The sequence below is a fragment of the Chiloscyllium plagiosum genome, unplaced genomic scaffold (genome assembly GCF_037043375.1).
Source record: "Chiloscyllium plagiosum isolate Xiang-an unplaced genomic scaffold, Cpla_swu_hap1 HiC_scaffold_30, whole genome shotgun sequence".
In the NCBI taxonomy this organism is placed as follows: Eukaryota; Metazoa; Chordata; class Chondrichthyes; order Orectolobiformes; family Hemiscylliidae; genus Chiloscyllium; species Chiloscyllium plagiosum.
This window is the reverse complement of record NW_028270168.1, coordinates 30,537,250-30,557,333: the sequence shown is the minus strand read 5'-3', so window position 1 is coordinate 30,557,333 and position 20,084 is coordinate 30,537,250. Positions and strand designations below refer to the sequence as shown.

The 20,084-nt window shown below is 39.9% G+C and overlaps 1 protein-coding gene across 3 annotated transcripts in view; it reads right to left on the bottom strand.

The window, feature by feature from the left end:
- Positions 1 to 20,084, bottom strand: part of LOC122563674 (protein argonaute-3) — a 141,326-nt gene that overhangs the window by 91,835 nt on the left and 29,407 nt on the right. For 2 of the 3 annotated variants that reach the window (XM_087976855.1, XM_043717724.2), the window contains exon 2: positions 147 to 318. The exons of the other annotated variant lie outside the window; for it this stretch is intronic. In XM_087976855.1, the coding sequence (XP_087832981.1) occupies positions 147 to 318 (172 nt within the window). The remainder of the gene's footprint in view (positions 1 to 146; positions 319 to 20,084) is intronic. 3 annotated transcript variants of the gene reach the window in all.

The window sequence follows — 20,084 nt, the reverse complement described above, 5'->3', positions numbered from 1 at the left end:
AGTAGGTTGAGTTTTGCCTCTTCCTGAGCAATACAAAATATGCTGCAAAACAACATATTCAAATTTAAGTAAAAGGTGTGTACAAATGTAACAGTACACTGACGCTCCTTATTTTCATCTTAGGACTTATCTGTCTCTATACGCACCTGTTTACCCTGCGAGGACATTTATCTGGTTTAATATCTACCTCATAGAGGTAGACGTCAATCTTTGGGATATCTACTTGGAAGCAGTTGGCCAGCAGTTTAATCGGCTTTCCCATGGTGCCACATCCTGGACGCCTTGGCACCGTGAAAAGGGGCTGAGCCCCAACAGCTCCTGCAAGAATGGAAAAGAAAATCATTGAAAAATCACTTGAAGGTTCATTCATAGCTCTTTTCATTTAAAAGTTAACACCCCTATTTGTTTTGATGATAATTATGTATGAAATGTGACAGCGCATAACTGGCTCCCAGACCACCAGAAAAATGGCATTCCACACCCCAAAACCTAAAAGGAAGCGCTTGGTCTCTAATCAACTCCTCCCCACAATGATCTTGAGGACAACAAGATCGTAAATGTTGTAGGATGTTATGCAAGTATGTAATTGATGGTGGCAATATACTGTATTGCAACGCCACAGGGAAGCACAAAATCTTAACATGCCACACATATCAATCTGAAAATTTGAATTATTTAGTGCTGTGGTTCGAAGCATTTTCTTTGCCGATGGTTGTGATGGAGGAATGTTGTTCAACATAAAATTAAATATCTTTGTCATATGCTTATATAATATTAAAACTTGGTTTCACCCATTTGAAAAAGCAAAAATTTATTAAAATAAATCAAATACAAGAATCTCTCAGGCAGGTATATTGATCTAATTTCAATGAATTTCATCTATAAACAAGAGCAATTATGACAAAGACTACCAACAAGTGAACACTCAGAAATATACAGGAAAATGGTAGTTACAAATGGAGACCCATTGAACAAATTAAATGCCAAAGAAACACCGGTCTACAGAAAGAGGGAAAATATAATTCAGTCAATTATTACTGTGTCAGTCTATTCACAGTCAAAGTGATGGAAGGAACTATGGACAGTGATATCAAGCATTACTGGCATACCACTAACTTGCACACTGCTCATGCGAGGACCAAATTTCACTACAGTCTTGGCATAGTGGAATTTAATTCAATTAAGTCATAAATCTAAAGTGAAAAGGTCAGACAGCAGTCTCAGAAATGGCAATCATGAAATTAACAGATTATCATAAAAATGCATTCTGATTCATAAATGTCCTTGAGGGAAGGAAATCTGTCTTCTTTAGAGTTTGACCAACACAAAACTGCAGATTCACAGCATATAGTTGACCCCTTAGTGCCCGAAACAGGTTCAAGCATATCAAACTGCAGAAAAATCAAAAAATAAAATTGGACAGTCTCTCTTACATTGACCCAGGCGGTAGAAAATGGGAAGCCTTCAAAAATGAGATAACGAGAGTCCAGAGACAGTATGTCCTGTTAGGATGAAAGGAAAGGTTGGTAGGTGTACGAAATGCTGGATGACTAGAGAAATTTAGAGTTTGGTCAAGAAAAAGAAGGAAGCATATGTCACGTATAGACAGTAGAGGTCGAGTGAATCCTCAGAAGAGCAAAAAGGCAGTAGGAGTACACTTAAGAGGGAAATCAGGAGGGCAAAAAGGGGACATGAGATAGCTTTGGTAAATAGGGTTAAGGAGAATCCAAAGGGATCTTACAAATATATTGAGCACAAAAAGGTCACTTGGGAGAGAATAGAGCCCTTCAAAGATTGGCAAGGCAGCCTATGTGTGGAACTGCAGGGTTTACTGAGAAGGACATGGAAGATGTAGAATGTGAGGAACTGGATGGTGACATCTTGTAAAATGTCAATATTATAGAGGAGGAAGTGCTGGATGTCTTGAAATGCACAAAAAGTGGATAAAAAGATAGGGTACTGGGCTAATGGTCGGATACTTGGTAGTGTGGATGAGCAGATGGATTCTGGTGTCCATGTACACAGATCTCTGAAAGTTGCCACCCAGGTAAATAGTGCGGTGAAGAAGGCATATGGCGTACTGGCTTTTATTGGTAGAGGAATTGAGTTCCGGAGTCCTGAGGTCATGTTGCAGTTGTATAAGACTCTGGTGCGGCCGCATCTGGAGTATTGTGTGCAGTTTTGGTCGCCATACTGTAGGAAGGATGTGGAGGCACTGGAACGGGTGCAGAGGAGGTTTACCAGGATGTTGCCTGGTATGGTAGGAAGATCGTATGAGGAAAGGCTGAGGCACTTGGGGCTGTTTTCATTGGAGAAAAGAAGGTTTAGGGGTGACTTGATAGAAGTGTACAAGATGATTAGGGGTTTAGATAGGGTTTACCAGGAGAACCTTTTTCCACGTATGGAGTCAGCTATTACGAGGGGGCATAGCTTTAAATTAAGAGGTGATAGGTATAAGACAGATGTTAGGGGTAGATTCTTTACTCAGCGAGTCGTGAGTGCATGGAATGCCCTGCCAGTAGCAGTGGTGGACTCTCCCTCTTTATGGGCATTTAAACGGGCATTGGATAGGCATATAGAGGATAGTGGGCTAGTGTAGGTTAGGTGGGCTTGGATCGGCGCAACATCGAGGGCCAAAGGGCCTGTACTGCGCTGTATTTTTCTATGTTCTAATCCGCAGGATCTGATCAGGTGTACTCTAGAACTCTGTGGGAAGCTGGGTAAGTGATTGCTGGGCCCCTTGCTGAGATATTTGTATCATCAATAGTCACAGGTGAGATGCTGGAAGACTGGAGGGTAGCTAATGTGATATCACTATTTAAGAAAGATGGTAAGGATAAGCCAAGGAACTATAGACCGGTGAGCCTGGCATTGGTGGTGGGCAAGTTGTTGAAGGGAATCCTGAGGGACAGGATTTACATGTATATGGAAAGGCAAGGACTGATTAAGGATAGCCAACATGGCTTTGTGTATGGGAAATTGTGTCTCACTAACTTGAGTTTTTTGAAGTAGTAACGAAGAGGATTGATGAGGGTAGAGTGGTGGACGTGACCTACATGGACTTCAGTAAGGCATTTGAAAAGGTTCCTCATGGTGACTGGTTAGCAAGGTTAGGTCACATGGATTACAGGGAGAACTAGATATTTGGATACAGAACTGGCTCAAAAAGGTAGAAGACAGAGGGTGGTGGTGGAGGGTTGCTTTTCCCACTGGAGGCCTGTGACCAGTTATGTGCCACAAGGATTGTTGCTGGTTGCACTGCTTTTCCTCATTTATCTTAATGATTTGGATACGAACATAGCAGGTATAGTTAGTAAAGGTTTGTAGATGACACCAAAATGGAGGTGTATTGGACAGTGAATGTTACCTCAGATCTTGATCAGATGTACTGAGTGGCGGATGGAGTTTAATTTAGATAAATGTGAGGTGCTGCAGTTTGGAAAGGCAAATCAGGGTAGGACGTATGCACTTAATGGTAAAGTTCTGGGAGTTTTGCTGAATAAAGAAATCTTGGAGTGCAGATTCATAGTTTTTTGGAAAGTGAAGTTGCAGGTAGATAGGGTAGTGAAGGCAGCATTTGGTATGCTTTCCTTATTGGTCAGAGCATTGAGTATAGGAGGTCATTATGCAGCTGTTCAGGACATTGGTTAGGCCACTTTTGGAATATTGTGTAATCCTGCTCTGCCTCCCACAGCAAGGATGTTGTGAAACTTGGAAGGTTCAGAAAAGACTTACAAAGATGTTGCCGGGGTTGGAAGGTTTGAGCTACTGGGCGAGGCTGAATAGGCTGGGGCTATTTTCTCTGGAGTGTTAGAGGGAGGACAGACCTTTTGGAGGTTTACAAAATCATAAGGGACATGGATAGGGTAAATATTCGAGGCCTTTTCTTTGCCCTGGGGTGGCGAGTCCAGAACTAGAATGCATAAGTTTAAGGCTGAGAGGGGAAAGATTTAAAAGGGACCTAAGGGGCAACCTTTTCACAGAGGATGGGGAGTATATGGAATGAGCTGCCAGAGAAAGTGGAGGAGGCTGGTACAATTACAGCATTTAAAAGGCATCTGGATGTGAGTTGGAAGGGTTTAGATGCATATGGGCCAAGTTCTGGCAAATGTGACTAGATTATTCAAAGTTTGTGAGAAGATTTGTAGCTCGGGTGCTCGTTGCTGTGGTTCTGTTCGCCGAGCTGGAAGTTTTTGTTGCAAACGTTTCGTCCCCTGTCTAGGTGACATCCTCAGTGCTTGGGAGCCTCCTGTGAAGCGCTTCTGTGGTGTTTCCTCCGGCATTTATAATGGCCTGTCCCTGCCGCTTCCGGTTGTCAGTTTCAGCTGTCCGCTGTAGTGGCCGGTATATTGGGTCCAGGTCGATGTGTTTGTTGATGGAGTTTGTGGATGAGTGCCATGCTTCTAGGAATTCCCTGGCTGTTCTTTGTTTCGCTTGCCCTATAATGGTAGTGTTGTCCCAGTCAAATTCATGTTGCTTGTCGTCTGCGTGTGTGGCTACTAGGGATAGCTGGTCGTGTCGTTTCGTGGCTAGTTGACGTTCGTGGATGCGGATCATTAGCTGTCTTCCTGTTTGTCCTATTTAGTGTTTTGTGCAGTCCTTGCACGGGATTTTGTACACTACATTAGTTTTGCTCATGCTGGGTATCGGGTCCTTCGTTCTGGTGAATTGTTGTCTGAGTGTGGCTGTTGGTTTGTGTGCTGTTATAAGTCCTAATGGTCGCATTAGTCTGGCTGTCAGTTCAGAAATGCTCTTGATGTATGGTAGTGTGGCTAGTCCTTTGGGCTGCGGCATGTCCTCATTCCGTTGTCTTTCCCTTAGGCATCTGTTGATGAAATTGCGAGGATATCCGTTTTTGGCGAATACCTTGTATAGGTGTTCCTCTTCCTCTTTTTGCAGTTCTGGTGTGCTGCAGTGTGTTGTGGCCCTTTTGAATAGTGTCTTGATGCAACTTTGTTTGTGTGTATTGGGGTGGTTGCTTTCATAGGTCAGGACTTGGCCTGTGTGTGTGGCTTTCCTGTGTACCTTAGTGGTGAATTCTCCGTTTGGTGTTCTCTGTACCATCACGTCTAGGAATGGGAGTTGGTTGTCCTTTTCTTCCTCTCTCGTGAATCGGATTCCTGGGAGTGTGGAGTTGATGATCCAGTGTGTTTTCTCTATTTCTGTGTTTTTAATGATTACAAAGGTGTCATCAACGACACGACCAGCTATCCCTAGTAGCCACACACGCAGACGACAAGCAACATGAATTTGACTGGGACAACACTACCAAGCGAAACAAAGAACAGCCAGGGAATTCCTAGAAGCATGGCACTCATCCACAAACTCCATCAACAAACACATCGACCTGGACCCAATATACCGGCCACTACAGTGGACAGCTGAAACTGACAACCGGAAGCGGCAGGGACAGGCCACTATAAATGCCGGAGGAAACACCACAGAAGCGCTTCACAGGAGGCTCCCAAGCACTGAGGATGTCACCTAGACAGGGGACGAAACGTTTGCAACAAAAACTTCCAGCTCGGCGAACAGGACCACAGTGACTAGATTAATTTAGGATATCTGGTCGGCATGGACAAGTTGGACTCCAGGGTCTGTTTATGTGCTGTACATCTCTAAACTCTGCCTGCCAAAGGCATATTGAGACCAATCTACCCTGCAAAGTTAGATGGGTCAGTGGACTTGTACTAAAATTGGGAGCCCACAGTCTTCCCTTGTGTTAAACATCAGTTGCAAGGAGAATGGAGGGTGTTAAGGGCACAATATACTCTGGCTGGGGGACTTTAATATTCCTCACTAAGAGTGGTTTAGTAGTGCCATTATTGACTGAGCTGATGAGTTCTAAAGGACATAACGGATAAGACTGGGCCTGAAGCAGGTAGTGAAGGAACGGAGAGATTACTTGATTTCATCCTCTCAAATCTACCTATTCCAGATGCATTTGTTCATGGCAATGTTGGTAACAATTACCTAAAGTCTTTGCATTACCCTATTTCCTATAAAGAATAAGGCAACAATGTGATGGAATACCCTGCCTGGAAATCAATCTCAACAATGTGCAAAGAATGGATTGAAAGCCACTGTCAATGTTTGTCTGACAAACAAATAATAAAATACTGGAAGGTTAAAAATTAAACAACATATCAAGACTGCCAATAAAAAAAGTAGGAACATTACATTTATTTTAGACTACAGGCAAAAGTTTGGTTAGACACAATAGAAAGCCTTTATAATAGATTATCTTTATAATGCCCCTTTCTCCCCCAAAGTGTCCTATCCCCAAATATAGTTATGATTTGGAGATGCCGGTGTTGATTTCAATAAATGAACTCTTGATTTCCATCAAAAAGCCACAAGCCGTAGGAAACACATTATCACCCACAAGATATGTCAATGATGTAGATCATTGACTCTTTGGACTTCCTCAGACTGGAGGAAAAGAACTATTTTAGAATGTTGTAAAAGCAGACAGCACTGCTGATTTCACTGAAAACCAGACATTGCCGAATTTGATTGTTTTTAAAGAGCTCGAATAGAAAACAATTTCTGTATTTAGCATCGCCTGTTCTTTCGGAATACACTTACCCACACACCCACATAGTGACACAGTCCGTATCACCACCTACAGAACATCACTCACTCATTCAAAACTTAAAATGTCAAATAATGGAGAGGATTAAATCATCAGACAAACTGTAGAACTCACCCCCACAGAACAGTACTAACAGCACAAAATGAACACAGCTTCAGTAAATCAACATAGCTGCACCCATAACGTACCTTGGAAAATAAAAGAATGTCTGAATTCAGTAGACCAAGGCCAGCAACAGACCCTCTCCCCTTATAAAACATAAAATGCATATTACAGAAACTAAATAACCAATGTTCGTCACAAGGAAGAAAACCGTATTAACCTCATATGGAATTGTGCAGCACAGAAACAGACTATTTACTACAACAGTATTAAAATACTTTTAATTAACCTGGTCAAATGTGTCGTGACCTGTCTGGGGCAGGTGGGACTTGAATCCAGGCCTGGAGGTAGCGATACTATCACTGTGTGACAAGATCAACATAGGTACTGAAACCACAGATCTGGACTTAAGAATCTCTCGCTCTATTGACTGTACAACAGATGTATGTTGATGTTTACATGACATAGAAGCCTCTTCCCTCCTTTCCTTATCTCTCTATGCCAACATTTCCTGCTTCTTTCTTCCTGAGATTTACAGGACATGGATGTTGTTGGCTGAGACAGCATTAATTGACTGATCTCCAACACTGTCTTTGTGGAGTTTGCACATTCTCCCAGTGTCTGCGTGGGTTTCCTCTGGGTGCTCCAGTTTCCTCCCACAGTCCAAAAATGTGCAGGTTAGGTGAATGGACCATGCTAAATTGCTCATAGTGTTAGGTGAAGGGGTAAATATAGGGGAATGGGTCTGGGTGGGTTGCTCTTCGGAGGGTCGGTGTGGACTTGTTGGGCCAAAGGGCCTACTTCTACACTAAGTAATCTAATCAAATCAAACTACAATCATTATTCTTTGTTCCAGGTATGATTCCAACCAGTGAAGAGTATTCCCCTTGATGTCCACTGACACACTTAGTCAAACACAACCTTGATATTGAGGGCAGTCACTCTCACCTCAACTCTGGAATTCAGCTCCTTTGTCCATCTTTGAACCAAGGCTGTAATGAGATGAAGAGCTGAGTAGCTGTGGCAGAACTTAACTGGGCTCCAGTGAGCAAGTGCTGTGAGATATCACGTTCCAGGTTGACAGCACCTTCCATCACTTTACTAATGATTGAATGTAAATGGATGGGGCTTAATTGACTGTTTTGGACTATTTTTTGTTTTTTTTATTTTATGTACAGCACCTGCTTGGCTAGGGATGCAACACATTCTGGAGTACAAGTCTTCAGTACTTTTGCCGGAATGCTGTCAATACCCATATACCTTGCAGTATCCAGTGCCTCCAATTGTCTCTTGATATCAAATTGCCTGAAAACTTGTATCTGTAATGTTTGGATCATCCATTCTGCATTTTTGGAAGAAAATTATTGCATCTACTTCAGCCTTGTTTTTTGCGCTGATGTGCCTTGCTCCCCCATCGTTGAAATGGGGATATTTGTGGAAACTCTTCCTCCAGTAATTTGTTTAATTATCCACTGCAATTCAGGACTGAAAGTGGCAGAAATGAAGAACTTCAGTCTGATTTGTTGGATGTGGAACCAATGATACAGCTAACCCAATTTTAGCAAAAGTCTCCAGCAAGGAGGTCTTTACAGGCTGACAGCATTGTGGTTTCTGATGCCTTAGTCGATGTCGTGTGGTCTGTCCAGTTTCACTCCTTTTTTCCTTTCTCGTGGTTGATAGAATTGAATGACTTTCGGTTAAGGGTCAACCACATTTGGAGTCATATTTACATAGACCCAACAAGGTAAGGATGGCAGTATCCTTCTCTGAAGAACATTAGTGAACGAGATGGGTTTTTTACAACAATGTTTTCATGACAATATGATAATTTTAGTTTTACTTCCATATTTTTATTGAATTCAAATGCCACAGTTTGTCGTGGGGAGATTTGAACAAAAAGGTCCCCAGAACCTTACCTGGGTGTCTGGATTTCTAGTCCAGCAACAATACCACAAGGTGGTCACCTCCACCATGGTTAAAGGCCATTTCATTTTTCCTTAAACGCATTTATACTATGCTACTTGTGGTAGCAAGTTTGACATCTCACTACAATTTGTGTAAAGGAATTTCCCCCTGTTTGGTTTATTGCAACATCTTGTATTGGTGGACCTACTTTTAAGTTTGTTCACAAATAGAAACACTGACTCTACATTTATCCTATTAAAATCCTTAACAATTTTAAAGACTTTTATGAGGCTGCTGCCCATGCCCTTGTACGCCACACACCATCCTAACCAGGAATAATATCAACATTCCTTCACAGTCTTAGGCTCAAAGTCCTGACTTGTTTCCTAATAATACTGAGTAGACCTACACAGCAGGTCATTTGCAGTGGTTCAAGGTAGCAACTAATTATCACCATACCAAGAGCAATTGGAGATAGACAGCATGGGCTGGTCCTGCCACATCCCATGAAAGAACATTTAAAAACACGCAGTCTTCCACCTAGAGAAGAGAACCCCAGCCTGTTTAGTCTTTCCTGACAGACATAATTAAACACACAAATTTTTTAATGTTCAGCTTGCAAGAACAACCATCATACAATCATTGTCTCTAGGAGAACAGAGCAAACACTGTACTAATATAATTGATATCCAGGTATTAGGGATCCAAAGTTGCATTATGTAACTATGCATCAGAGGAATACACAAAACAAATTGTTTCAGTGGAGTTTTAAATTTGTGAAGGAGTGGAAGAACTTAAAAATTGATATGTGTAAATGAAATAAGTTGTCTGTATATCAGAGTAACACATGACCCCCCTTTTTCAGTGCTAACATTCATGTTTAGGCCTATACTCGACATTCAGATCAACTCTCAATTGTACTAAGAAATGCTAGTACTTAAGAGTCTCAATCCTCACAGACACTTATATTATTCACCTTGAAAAATCAGCAATGGGGTCAAGTGGGTGATGCAGGCCATACTAAGTATACACGCAGGAACAGAAGATACGTCTACACAGAGCTGACAGTGTGCAGCAATGAACACTAGGTACTCCAGCAAGAAGTATGAATCTGGCTTAAAACTAACATCCATAATATTCACTAATCCATTGCTGCTGCAGGAGAAATTGATACTAATATGTGACAATGGAAGAAGAATGAATACGCGTCTGAAAATGAAGAACAAATTGAGCAGAGAGACCAGTCAGTGGCTGGATTTTAAGAAGTGGGTATCAACATGGGTCTTCAAAAACCAACACAATGATTAGGTTGTCACCAGAAATGCAATGTGTGCATATAAGTACATAGATAGGCTAAATCAAACCAGGTAACACTCAAAAGATTTTAGAGCAATACCTAGTTGGTATATTGTTTGAAGGAATAGGAATGTTTAATGTTGTAGGAGAAGAGGAAGGTTTTTTGTTGTTGAAATCAAAATTACCAAAGCTACTCCAGAATGGTAACCTTGGTACCTTAGCAAAAGTGTCTTCGAATGAATTCACTGTAGCCTTGTGTCAGATGCTGAAAACAAATGTAATAGATGGTTTTAAAAAAGTTTCAATTGTGGTTATTGAGGTTACTCCTTCTCAATCTCTTCCCCTTGGCTGAGTGGTGATCCTCAGGTTAAACTACTTCTCAAATGAGAGCAGACTATAGTCTGGCATAACTTTGGCTACTTTAAAAAGGATAAAATAAATAAGTTAATTCATTCAATAGTATTTGTCATGTAATTTAAATGAAATTACCATTGTCACGTTTCTTTTCATGCTTTAAAGTGGCAACGAACTACACCAACATCAGTTCACATCTTGTACATGGCGTACAAACAGTCCAGTGAAGATTCAAAATCTTTCCCAAAACAGGGTTGACTTACACGCTGCAATCTAGGGTGTTAATGCTAAAGCCTTTATTTAACATTTAAAATGAAGTATGCCAAATATCACTTTTAGAATACTGACATCTGCCAATTTTAGTCTGTAAATTCAATGGTTTTATTGAAGCGGTGTTAGGCTATAAACTTCATTGTGGATAGGCAATAATACAACTCATTACAAAAATTTGTGCATTTGATCACGGTCGTGATTTTCTATAAAATGGTGGTGAGTTTGGATGAATTTTTTCCAAATTAATTTGATCTTTAAAACATCAGCTGATATTAATCTGAAATCATGAATCTCTATAAATGTCAACCGGTTTACAATATCACTGCAGAAAAAAACAGATTTTTCAATATCTTGATCTTATCACAATTCAAAATCACTTCAATTTTAATGCAACAATTCCAAAGGCAAGTCACGCTTAATACATTTATTGAAACCCCTTGAAATGTTGGAACATTCTAGACAACATCATTTGTCTTTCAGGAAGACGCCATATCACTATTCTGTTAATTCAGTATTGAAATGTTGACTCTGGAAGTAGTAGGTAGCCTTCATACTCACCGGCAACGTGTCCCTTGACGGTTAAGAGTAACTCTCACAATGTAAAAGTTGCAGCTGCTAAGTCTGAGTAAGGGTGTGAAACAACAGCAACCTGACTGGGAATCTTAAACTGCGAGTTTACCAAATTTGCATGTTTAGCACATTGTAATACAGTGCTGAGACCTGGACAATCTGTTAGGCAGGAGAAAGGGATGAATAGCTTCCACTGTCACTGTCTCAAATGTATTCTTAGAATCTTTTGGTAGGGCAATGTCACCAATTCAGAAGTCCTAGTACACACTAGTTCCATCAGCACAGGGCCCACGTGATGCAGTGTTAGTATTCTATCTCTGGCTGGAAGGTCCATGTCCAAGTCCCATCTGCATCATACATGTATCATAGTATATCCAAATACATTGATTAAAAGTATCCATACTCATTGCTCAGTCAATGACACCTGCACTGGTTCAATCATATTCAAGTGATGTATGATAACAGCACCTCCAAAGACTTTCTGCATGATGGACAAGCCCCTAGGTCACATCCAACAGGTGGTTCACACTTACAAGCATCTACAAGCAATATATGTAAATGATAAACATGAACACTTACAGTTGGGAGTCAGTAGCTGATGGCTGTGACCTCTGGAGGGTGACTGTATGGAAGGGATTGATAGAAGGGAGTAGAAACAAAAACTCAGTTGGCTGGAAAGAGCTCACAGAAAACAGAGGTCAGTGAATTGTGCAGTCTCTCAGCCTACCAACTTGCTCTTTAGCAATGGGTGGAGGTAAGAAACAACAAGGGGAAAGATGACAATGACAGGAACTTTATACTGGCAATATGGCAGGATGGAGAATAAAACAGGAGGCAATAAGGTCATATCATAAAGGCATTATATTAATCATGGATGACTTCAATCTTCATGTAAATTGGTAAAAATCAGACTGGTAGACTAAAAGAAAACTGCAGAGAGGCAAGTATTCTGTCACCAAGGCACTCTTTATTTACAAGTGCATAGTATAAGGGCTCTGAACAGCCAGATCAAAGCCAGTCTCTAGACTGAGGAGACCTTCTGAATCTCCTGTTTCTCTCTCAAATCAAGGATCTCATCGTCAATGAGATCCACATGGTCCTGTTTCCAATCCTACATTAACATAGCCATGAAGAAGAATTCAGAATGTATTTGGGACAGTTTCTTAGAACAATGTTATAGGTCCAACCAGGGACCAGATAATTTTGGATCTGGTAATGTGCAATATTGTAGATTTAATTAATGAGCTTAGAGTAAGACAGAGTTCCAATGAAAGTGATAACAAAGTAGAATTTAGCATACAGCTTGAGGGAGTCCGAAACAACTGTCCTAAGCTTAAATACAATAAAATACAAAGAAATGAGGGCAGAGTTAACTGGTATGATCTGGGAAAGGGGTTGAGTAGCAATAATGGTTGAGGAACAAAGGCAGATATTTAAGAAAATAGTTCATGGCTCACAACAAAGACAATATCCTTGTGAGAAAGGAGGATCTAGTAAAGAGATAAGGCAACAAGAGTTAACTAGGCAAGTTAAGGAAAGCAACAAAGTTAGGGAAAAAAACATACATCATGGCAAAAATTAGTAGTAAGCCAAAGGATTGGAAAAATTTTAAAAACCAAACGAGAGAGAGAGAGGAAATAAGCTTTGGAGGTGAAACTTGCAAGTACAATTGAGAATATGTATAGAGTATGAGCAGGTAGGGAAAGAGTTAAGTTTTGAGTTTGGTGAAACAAAAGGCTCAGCTAGCATGACTTGGATCAGATAAGAACTTGCAGTAAACAATGAGGTGCTGGAGGCAAGGTTAGTGGGTTAACAAGGCAGAAAAACATTCAGTGTATAAAACCATTTAACAAGCAGCATTCAATATTAAACTCAGTTAACAAGGGGAAAAAGTATTCATTATGTGATGCCAGTTAACAAGGTTATGACCATTCATTATGTAACAGCAGATGGCTGAATCTTTAATTCCCCCTCCCACTCTGCCGAGGACATGCAGGTCCTAGGCCTCCTTCATCGCCACTCTCTCACCACCTGACTCCTGAAGGAAGAACGTTTCATCTTCAGCCTTGGGACCTTTCAGCTCCAGGACACCAATATGGACTTCACCAGTTTCCTCATTTCTCCTCCCCCCACCGAACCCCAGTTTCAACCTTCAAGCTCAGCACCATCCTCATGACTTCTCCCCCTGTCAATCTTCCTTCCCACCTATCCACTCCACCTTCCTCTCCAACCGATCACCTTTGCCCTCACCTCCATCCACTTATTGCACTCTCAGCTACCTTGTCCCCAGCCCCATCCCCCTCCCAATGATCTTTTCACCTTCTTGGCTTCCAACCTCATTCCTGATGAAGAGCCTTTGCCCGAAATGTCGATTCTCCTGCTCCTCGGATGCCGCCTGACCTGCTGTGCTTTTCCAGCACCACTCTAATCTCCAGCATCTGCAGTACCCACTTCCGCCTATGAAATTTAATGCATAACATTCTAAGCAATGTCTTCAAGCAGTTTTAAACTAACTAGGCAGTGATTGGATCTCATTTAAGAAAAAATAAAGAAGGCTCTTGTGGTGAAGTGTTGCATTCCTACTTCTGGTCAAGATCATAGGCTCAAATCCCACCTACTTCAGAAGTGCATCTTAACATCCATGAATAGGCTGTTAAAATTAACTATATTATTAATTTAGACAAGGAAAGTGAAATGTAGCAAAGCCAAGTTTGCAGATGACAAAACAGATGGAAAGGCAAATGGTAGGGATGTCACAAAGAATCTGCAAAGGGATATCGTGGGGTCAAGAGAGTGGGTAAAGAGTTGGCAAATAGAATATAATGTGGGAAAGTATGATTGATGAGGTGATGAAAGAAAGAATAGGAGGAACTCAATATTAATTAAATGAAGAAAAATTGCACAAAGCTATAGCATAGAGGGATCTGGAGCGCTCATTCATTATTCACAAAAAAAATGCAAATTCAGCAGGTAATAGGGATGGCAAATGTAATAATTTCAGAGAGAACGGAGTGCAAAAAAGTTGTTAAATTGTATAAGGCACTGGTCAGACCGCAGCTGGAAAACTTAACAATTTTAGTTCATGTGAAAGAAACACTGACAGTCCAGAGAAGGTTGATGCTAGTATGGAGGGATTTTTTTTTTTTAAAATGAGGAAAGGCTGAAAAGGTTGAGCCTACACTCAGTGGAGTTTAGAAGAACGAGAGGATCAACTTGTTGAGACATACAAAAGATACTTAGGGAGCGTGACAGGGTAAATGCAGAGAGACTGTCTCCCCTTGAGAGAAAGGGTTGGACTAAAAGGCATAATGCATAACATTCTAAGCAATGTCTTCACTCAGTTTTAAACTAACTAGGCAGAGGTTGGATCTCATTTAAGAAAAAAAAAGGCGGCTTTTGTGGTGTAGTGGAGTTAGGAGAGGGAGTCGAGGAGGAATTTGTTTTCTCAGAGGAGACTCTAGAATTCTTTAACACTAAGGGTCACAAAGTGTATTCAAGCTTGAGATAGACTGATTTTTAATCCATAAGGGACTCAAAAGGTTTTGTGGAAAAGGTAGGAAAGTGGAGTTGAGGATTATCAGGTCAGCCATGATCTCACTGAATGGCAGAGCAGATACAGTGGGCTAAGTGATCTACTTGTGCTCTTAAGGCTTATTATCTTATTAACCAGAAATCCAATCGGACCAGCCATATAAATACAGTGGCTGCAAAAGTAGATCAGATACCAAGAATTCTGTGGTAACTTCTCTCTTCACCCTCCAAAGATCGTTCACTGTGAGGCACAAGTGAAGTGTGTGATGTAATATTCTTCACTTGCCTGGATGAGTGCAACTCCATAAATTTTGAAGCAGCTCAACAATATAGAAGTTTGCTTGACTAGCACTCCACCCACCAATCTTCAACATTAACCCCCTTCACATCTGGTGTAGAACCAGCAGTGCTGACCATCTACAACATGCACTAGGAAGTTGCCAAGACCCCTCTGGCAAGACATTCTGAATGCATAACCTCTATCCCCTGGAAAGATGAGGGCAACAGACATGCCACTTGCCTGTTTTGTCGAAGTTACAAGCATTCACAAATTCAAATCAGACTGCAGCTTGTTCACTGTTGCTGGGTCAAAATTCTGGAATTTCCCACCATGTTGAGATGTCATGTACTATCACAGACAATGAGTCGGGAGGGCTGCTGCCACCATCAACTTGACAGCAATTAGAGAAGAACAATGAAAGTGTTGGTCTTGCCTGTGATACTCATGCCCCAAGAATAAGCACAAAAAATTATAGATGAGGAAATTAATTTGTTCTATTTAATTTATGCATACAGAATCACTGAATCCCACGGGAAAGGAGGAGGCCATTTGATCCATTGTGCTTTTGCTGTCCGCTTAAACCCACTATTCCTTCCCTTTCTTATAGCTCTGTAAATATTTCCTGTGAGTTTATGTACCCAAATTCATTTTAACAGTTAATAATAAATCTATTTAGCCATTATTTCAGATGGGTGATTTCTGTTGTAGAATGCACTAATAAAAATCTTATGCTTTCTCAGATTCTTTGCCCCATCATTTGCTCTGAAATTATTCAAATATTTTCACTTTCACCATTTTAGATGAATCTGCCTCATTTCAATCAATCCAGACATATACGAAAATTGACATTCTAAATTTGCTTTCCACTTGTTTGAAATTATATCCAAATATCACAACCTGGTTTTAAGTTGTTTCCTGGTTTTACTTTATCCGTGGAATTTTATACCTTGTGCATTTTGATGCAACTGCATCTTCGAAATCTTACTGGTGAATTGCTTTCACCAGTTTAGTCCAGAGTTTGGGACTTCCCTTCTAATCATTGTATTGTTCTTCTTTCCCCTCAAGGACACAGCTCAAAACTGACCTCTTTGACTGAGCTTCTGGCTTTTTGTCATAATACTTTCTTGTATGACTTGGTGTTGAAATTTGTTTACATATGTTCCTGTAGGCCACTGAGATATTTTGATGTTAAAAGGGGTTTTAATAAATACAAGTGCTTGTCAGATGCTTCCGTTTTTCATCCTGGGATGAGTGTATCTTCAGGTTTCTTCTTCAATTTGACCATTAACAAGAGAGATCAACTTTGAGGCACTTTGCACCACATCCACCATTTGAATTTCTCTCTCCATCCAGTATGAAAATAGCAATTTGGACATATATTTTCATTCCAATTTATAGGTCTGCATTAAATTTGATCAGGCATAGCCCTACCCAAACACACTTCCTATGTTTTGAATTAAATTTTCAAATTTTCTCTTAATATGGGTTATTTGCAAATCTGATCAATTTGCTTTGATTCAGAATTCAAGTCATTCATGCATATTTAAAATAATTGTGGTTTCAACACAAAACCATGAAGGATCCCTCTTAGTGGGCTCCCTCATCTTGAATTAACTCCTGGTAAATATATCCATTGTTTCATCTATCCATAATCAAGATTTTCCAGGATCTTTACAGAAAAATTAGTAAAATTGTTGGGGTTAACACAGAATAGAAGTTGAAAACAACTTGAAACAATTTTAATTACTGCATTTGATATTCTCTTATCAATCTATATTTCAGAATATTTTTGAAACAAATACATATATAAATATTTTTTTAAAAATTCAGTGGGGAACTTATTTCCTGATTCTAATTGACTTCAGTTTTGCTATATAAAGCCAAAGTAACCAGCCCAGTAGGACAATACCACAATGCAACCTTGCTTTGCTCTTCATTTTGAAAGTAAATTACCGAGTTTGTACCCAAGGCCTTGATTATACTAGTCTTACTCCAAATGCTCTCTTGGCCTTGCTCACATACAAGCTGCATTATTTTTATAGCATTTACCAGCAAATCGACAGTGGACGCCCACAAATCAACATTGACTGTATTCCTTGAGTAACAAATGTTAATCAGAAAACTAGGGACATTATCCAGAGCCACAAACACCCCTTTAAAAGTCTTCAAACATGTCAAACATCTCTTGTTATTATCAGACAGAATTCTTGTCTGCTTCTAGAAGACCCAGGTTCAAGTTCCACCTGCTCCAGAGAGGTGTCGTAACATGTCTGGAGCAACTGATTAATAACACCTACTATTACAGAAAACAGGTTCCATTCAAGATTAGTAATGTCATCAAATACATAAATTTATTTTATGGGGTATTCTAAGTAAATTAGTGATAATTCACTTTCTGCACTAAACTTTCAAACAGTTTACACAACTGCTTTTAATAGTGTGCAAACCTGAGAAAAATAACAGCCTTCCTGTACATTCCTGACTTAATAAGATGCAGTGGCAAAGAAAAAACTTAAAGATATAAGGCCTTTAAAACCAAGCCTACTAATCCGATTAACAAGTTCTAAACTCTACGTCTTGTTGGGAAGTATGTAAAAAGCAGAGGAGAACAGTGGTGTTACTTACTCAGATTGGCAAATAGGAAATTAGAATTACAATTAGGTTTATCATCACATGCATTCACTTGAGTACAGTGAAAAGTTTACCAAGTCAAGCTGCTTATGGCACGATCTTAAGTACAGATTCTTAGGAATAAATTAGAAAAATAAAAAAATGTTCAGTATTACCGACCTTTGCGTCATCTGAAGTACAAAAGATATCTAGGACATATTGGAAGAATAAAGAAATAAGAAGTTCAGAAATACAGTCCTTTCAAGTAGAGGTGGCAACAGAATTGGACTCCTGATTTGAAGCTCGGCTGCTCCATCTGTTTCTCCACCACCCCTCGCCCCTCATTTCAAGGTCTGGGGTGAAGTGAGTGCAGACTCCTGGCCTGGAGGCGAGATCCTGGCCTGGTCTCGTCTGCTTGTTGGGACCTGCACTTTTTAACTTTTATATAAATTAATTGGTCTTGGAAGACCACTTTAAACATAGAAAATAGGTTGAGTAGACCATTCAGCCCATCAAGTCTACACCACCGTTCAATATGCCCAATCATGCCCAATCACGCAATTTCAGTATCCCACTTCCACTTTCTCTCTATTCCTTTTGATCCTTTTAGCACAGGGCTACTCCAGCTCCTTCTTGACTATATCTAGTCGACTGGCCTGAACAGTTTTCTGTGGTACAGAATTCCTTAGGTTGACAACTCTGAATGAAGAAATTCTTCCTCACCTCAGTCCTGAAATGACGTACCCCCACTTATTCTTGGACTGTAAGCCATAGCTCTGGATTTGCCGAACACTGGGAATATTCTTCCTTCATCTAGCCTGTCCAGTTACATCAGGATTTTGCGTTTTTATGAGATCTCTCCCCCCACCCCGCCATACATGTAAAATTGTACTGCTGATTCCAAATAAAAGCAAAAACTGCAGATGCTGGAAATCTGAAACAAACAGAAAATGCTGGATAAACTTGAGACGTCTGATAGCAACTGTGTAGAGTTAATGTTTTCAGTACAGTGGCATGTCTCCCCCTCTGGGCCACGAGACTGGGTCCAGAGATATGTAATAATCTCTCTGAACAGTTGATTAAAAATACCTAACCAATTTGCCATGAAGATTAAGGATGTCATATAAAATAACTGCCTAAATGTTGTAGAGGAACAGAGTTTTGAGGGTGTGCAGCTGCACAAATGATCAAATTGCAATGCAGGTTAATAAAGTCATAAGGAATGTATAGGGATTTGTTCTTGGAGGTATAAAACTGAAAAGCAGAAAAACTGTTAAATGCATATGGATCCTTGGTGAGACTACAATTGGGGTGTTGTACAGTGTTTTGGTCTCCATATTACAAAAATAACTTAGAAATACTGGGGAAATGGAAACTAGTTTTACTAACATTACAAGGAGAAAGGAACAGTTATATCCATTAAGGCAGCATTTTAAGGGGTGATTACATAAAGACCTTTAAGATTGTGAAATGATTTGACAGAGCAGACTTGGGACAGATCCTTCTATTTGCAAAGGAGACTAAAATTAGGGGCTATTTTAATAAGATAATCACTTAAATAATAAACCCAACACAGAATTAAGAAGGAATTTTATTATTTTGGGATTCAGGATGCATAATGGAAACATATAAGCGATTGCAAAATTTTATTCTTACAGGAGCTTTGTTCATGTGACAACAAGCACTAAGCTCCAGGGTCGTGTGTCAGGACCTTTACTATTTGCAATTTACATTAACAATCTGGAGTCTGAAACCAGATGTGGTCTAGTCAAAGAATCAAACTAAGAGAGTTAAGTTCAACCGCAAAGGCAATTTTAGAAGTGTAAAAGGAATTGGACAAAATCTTAACTATACAAGTCAATGAACATGCTCATTATTATCAAGTGCTAAGGAAAATAATGATCGATACAAGTATTTCATGAATAGTACCAAAATTATTAAGAATGAGATTGAAATCTTAGCAGACTTGATTAAATCAATCAGCAGTAAACCAAGAAAATTCTGGAGCATGTAACTAAAGACAGTATACGGATTATTAGAGGAAATAATTTCAAATCACAAAATAATCCAGTCAAACTGCACTTTGAGTAGTGTATTCAGTTCTGGTGGTAGATAAGCAAGTCAAAGAAAAAAAAAGCCACAAATTGATCCTTAGAAATTTGAGCTTTTCAAAAACTTGAATGGTGGTGATCCTAGAGATATAAGACTGTAAACAGAGTTAGAAAAGGCAAGTCTGAAACACACTTCAACCTAAACTACTCGAGTAGAAGATGACAAAAGAAATTGAAACTAGTGAGAGACAAATTCAGAATGCATTTTGTTTATAGAGTAATTAATACACTGCATCAACTTCTTGGTGGCGCATTAGAGGTAAAATGCTTGGGAACCCTCAGAAACTAAGTGGATGCCAAGATAGTGCAACTACAGGAGGCGGCAATTTGGAAACGTAATACAAGGACTAAATGGAAACCTTTAATATCCGTGTGGAGAAAGACTGCTGAGGAAATAATGAACAAACCTAAACACGCTAGCTGGGAGAACAACGCACGTCAAAGAGGGATTAGAGTG